At 55.0% G+C, this 4,349-nt stretch overlaps 1 protein-coding gene across 1 annotated transcript; it reads left to right on the top strand.

Annotated features, from left to right (window-relative positions):
• Positions 1–309: 309 nt before the first annotated feature.
• Positions 310–2,939, top strand: PHYSODRAFT_501154 (hypothetical protein; the record flags this gene model as incomplete). Its single annotated transcript, XM_009527278.1, has 2 exons — positions 310–919; positions 2,719–2,939. The coding sequence occupies 2 exons, from the start codon at positions 310–312 to the stop codon at positions 2,937–2,939; spliced, it is 831 nt and encodes a 276-aa protein (XP_009525573.1).
• Positions 2,940–4,349: the final 1,410 nt, after the last annotated feature.

Here is a 4,349-nt window from a genome sequence, read left to right as displayed (position 1 = left end):
TGCTGTCACCCCAAAAGGTGTTTGTTCGCACCCCGGTCTCATGACGCCACAGTTTGCCGACCCAACGACCGACGTGTTCGTGAAGCGCATGCCGGCAACCAGTGGCGACGCCAAGACGGCCACGAACGTTTGGCTCCTACAAGGCGGTCCGGGTTTTTCCTCCTCTGCGTGTAAGTATTTTGCAACAGCTCTCGCTTCGATCACTCTACCAGTATGCGTACCATTTACTAGCCTGAATATCTGCATAGTGGAGCCGTCGATGCTTGCTCTCCACACTGAGCTAGCAGGCGCAGCGAACATCTACATACGATGGACTACCGCGGTGTTGGCCGCAGTACGTTTCTGGAATGTGTCGCGGCACAAGCGAATACCACAGGGTCTCCGAGCGGTAAAGACTTCGACCCGTCGGAGGTCCCTGCCTGTGCCCACGATGTAGAATACGAGTACGGGGACCTTGCCGCCTTCTCGGTTACAAGCTTGGCCACAGACTTGGCGACCTTCATCCCGGAGCACACCAATGACGCCGATACAATTGTGTACGGCACCAGCTATGGCACAATTTTTGTGGAACGAGTGATGCACCTGGCCCCTCCTAAGGTGACGGGGTACGTCTTGGACGGTATCGCAGCAACATCAGGGGCCCCAGCGAACGAGTTTTTCTACATGTCCAAACGTGACGTGGATTTCGGTATCGTGGGCGATCGGTTCCTGGAGCTCTGCGCCCAATACGCCACCTGTAGCACCTACTTCAATAAGCCAAACACGCTGCCGAAGACGCTTCAAGACTTGGTGTCAGACTTTGACAAGGACCCAAACTCGACGTGTGCGACGCTTTTGCAGGACGTGGCTAAATTCGGCGAGATTTTACCTTCGGCCACGTGGCTTGACCGGTATTCGGCCGGCATCCGCAGCCCGCAGGGTTGCGGAGGCCGCCGCCGCGTGAGTTTAGAGTTTTTGTTAGCGTGACCGAGAACTTGAGGAGTCTATCATGAGATTCACTTATGCCCTTATGAGTAAAGCTGCGGAGTAGTGAAAGTGAATGCGAGTCTCGACGGGAAGTATCTAGCTAATAGACGTAGTATGCTGTGTCTAGGTTCATTTGTAGCGTTTTGGTTGGGCGTCTGCGGCTCGAGCGTGAACTCAATCAGCTGGTGACGATCCAACAGAAGATCCGCGAGGCTATACAGCGCGGTCCGGAAGTTGCGAAGCAGCGGATTGAGGAGTCATTGAAGCCGCAATTCGGCTTGTACGCGCGCTTCTTCTGTACGCCTTCTGCAGGGTTAGGTAGTTGGGATCGTTCTCAGTCTTGCCGTCATGTCCGGGTGATGCTCGACCAGCACGTGGTGCTAGGCCTTCTTGACCTCCTCGTCCGCCACCTCAAAGCAGATGCCGCTCCCCAGCTTCTCGTACTGCAAGTCGCGGATGCTACGCCGGTACCAGCCCAGAATCGACTCCTCCTGCTTGTGTAGCGTGTCAGCACCTTGGTGACGGCTCCGAGCCCGTGACCAGCGCCAGGAACAACAGCACCGACGTGAAGATGAACACGAATCGGCGGAAAATCAAGTACGACGCCGGGATGGCGCCGCGGTCGCGCTGCGAGTACTTGATCACGCGCGTGTGCACGCAGAGTAAGTGATGATGCAGCCTACGCTGGACAGCGCCACGAGCACGAGCGCCAGGATGACCATGCTGTTACTTGTCGAATCAGCACCCAAAGACGCACTCACACCAGCGATTCTGAACACCGCGACGGCGTTGAAGATGCAGCCGAAGATCATGTAGCCCTTGCACCGGAGCCCCATGATCGGGTAGCAATCGAAGAGCAGCCCCACGAGGAAACTCGGTGCCACTGGCATCTGGATGAGACGCTCCACCGCCACGATCTGCGACGAGACCAATCCCAGCTGCGTGTTGTACATGAGCTGCGCCTGCACGACCAGCACCTGGTACGACAGCATGGGCGTGAAGATGGCGGCCACGAGGCCCAGACACTCCATGGACAACAAGTCGACGGCACCACCCTTGCGCAGACTGCCGTACATCTCGTGATTGTAGAACTGCTCGCCCGCCACGAAGCGCCCTCCTTGGCCGTCAACGGCGCACCACTCGTGTTGAAGTCCATGAGCGACTCGAACGTGCTGAAGTCCTCGGTGGCTGCGGCGCCATGCCGTTCAGCGACTTGGCATGTTGCTGGGAACGCTCGGATCACCTCGTTATCACGGCGCTAGATTGACGCACTCACTCATACGTAAGATACGTAAATTAACAGGATGAATGGCATTGTATGCGTACATTCAGCGAGGTGTCTTGAGAGTTTTTTTTTCTCGCTTTGCCAAGTTTAGGTGCCACGGACTCGATGATCACCACCGTCATGGGCACCGGGAGCCTTCAACCATCATGCTAGTCGGCATGCCGCGGTGTTGGCAGGCCATCGTCGCGTCTACTCCCTCGTGGTGGTGCAGCTTGGCGTCCTGCAGCTCCGATCTCCTTGGTGCTCTTCGCCGCCTCTTCGGTTTTGTGGAAGCTTTAAGCAAAACCTTTCACTACAAATTTCTAGATAAAAAGGGGTTGTCACCCCCATGACATCGTGGGCCTACCGGGACATGTACCGGGACAGGCATCTGGTCTAAACTGGTCCCATCTGGTCAAGTTGGTCTAATCTGGTCCGGGGACAGGCCCACGAATTCCACGTTGACGCTCACACTCGGCAGTATGGAGAGCTACGGAAACTCATCCCACCAGTTGTTTACCGCATGAATCGCTGTGAGGCCAAGCACGCCGACGTCTTGAGCCAGTTCATTTTATACTTCAACGCGTTTGTTACTGCATCATCCCAAGACGACGCCTTCTACTCCCCGCTTCTCTTCTACCTCATCTCTTACTCGGAGATGTGGGAGCACCCGCAGCCCTCCAAGGCTGGAATGGAAAGAACGCTCTGATATCTGCCGGAGCATTTGTGGAGCCTCCGCAGTGAAACCGAGACAAGTTATTCCTCCACTAAGAAGTATGAAGGGCGGTGATGTGGGAGATCGCTGGGCTCTGGATATCGCCGGTTCGTTCCCGATTAGCACGCGAGGAAATCGCTATGTCATTGCAGCTATCGAGTATGTCACCCGATACGCCGTTGCTGCTGTCGTCGAGAACCACACAGCTGAGAGTGTGGCAAATGTCATCATGAAGAATGTAGTTCTGCGTTTTGGTGTATTTCGTGAACTGCTGACCGACAGCTCGACTGGACTCGTGGGTAAAGTGCTGGACAAATTGACTATATTGCTACAAGCGCAACAACTAAACCCTGTACCATACCGACCACAAATGGTTGGCCTCGTCGAGCGTTTCCATCGGACTTGGAAGGATTGTGTCAGCCTCTTCGTAAATGATTCTCAAGAAGATTGGGATGAATGGGTTGATTACGCGCTGTACGCTTACAACTCGGCGGTCCACTCCACCACCCACTTTACGCCAAATGAACTTATGCTAGGCCGACGTCTACGCTCGCCGAATGATCTACTCCGCCGGGATCAAGTGACACAAGCTGGTCCCGCGCAAGAATACCATGACAAGTTGGTTGAGTCGATGCAGCTCGCGTTATCGGCGGCACGTCGCGCTACTGCGAAAGAGCAACTGCAACAAGCTCGTTTTTACAATCGCAAGGTGCGAAGTCGGCGCGAGTTCAATCCTGGAGATTTAGCGTGGTTTTACAGTCCTCCGCCTGGTCCGAAGTTTAAACATCGTTGGATTGGACCTGTAAAGTGATTGACTCCGCTGGTTACGATAACCTGCTAGTTCGGCGCCACGACCAGGACGGAGACCATGAAGATTTGATTGTGACCAGCAGTTTCGTAGTGATCCCGAAGAACTCCTGGTCACGATAGCAAACGACATCTTGGTGGAGTTAGATGGAGACGAGGTCGTTGACAAACCGCCGGCAACGCTGGAGAGCACAGCTGGTGATCGTAATCGTCGTGCCTTCAATGATAATGCCCATGGTGTTGATGAGCCACGGACCGACGGCGTTCATCACCGGGATGGAACTGACGAACCGGTCGTGTAGACCTTCGCGTCCAGGAAGCGTTGTCGTCGACGTGAACCACCTCCGGTTGCTATACAACGAAAGTGGCATGGAACCGTGTCTGAAGTTCGCCGACGTCGCCGCCGAAACAAAACTGGTCGGTATGTCTTAGAGATCGAGGTTGGACCATGCGGTTTGGGTGTAAATCTGGATCCACAATGGATGTAAAGGCGTCGCCGTTGGGTAGGCGTTAACGAATTTGAGCGCCTGTGGCGAGGTGGCAGAGTCGTGGAAGACTCTAATGTAGGGGAAGTCGTGTAAGGAATGGCGGCAAAAG

Source organism: Phytophthora sojae (assembly GCF_000149755.1).
Source record: "Phytophthora sojae unplaced genomic scaffold PHYSOscaffold_4, whole genome shotgun sequence".
In the NCBI taxonomy this organism is placed as follows: Eukaryota; Oomycota; class Peronosporomycetes; order Peronosporales; family Peronosporaceae; genus Phytophthora; species Phytophthora sojae.
This window is presented reverse-complemented; position numbering and strand designations above follow the sequence as displayed.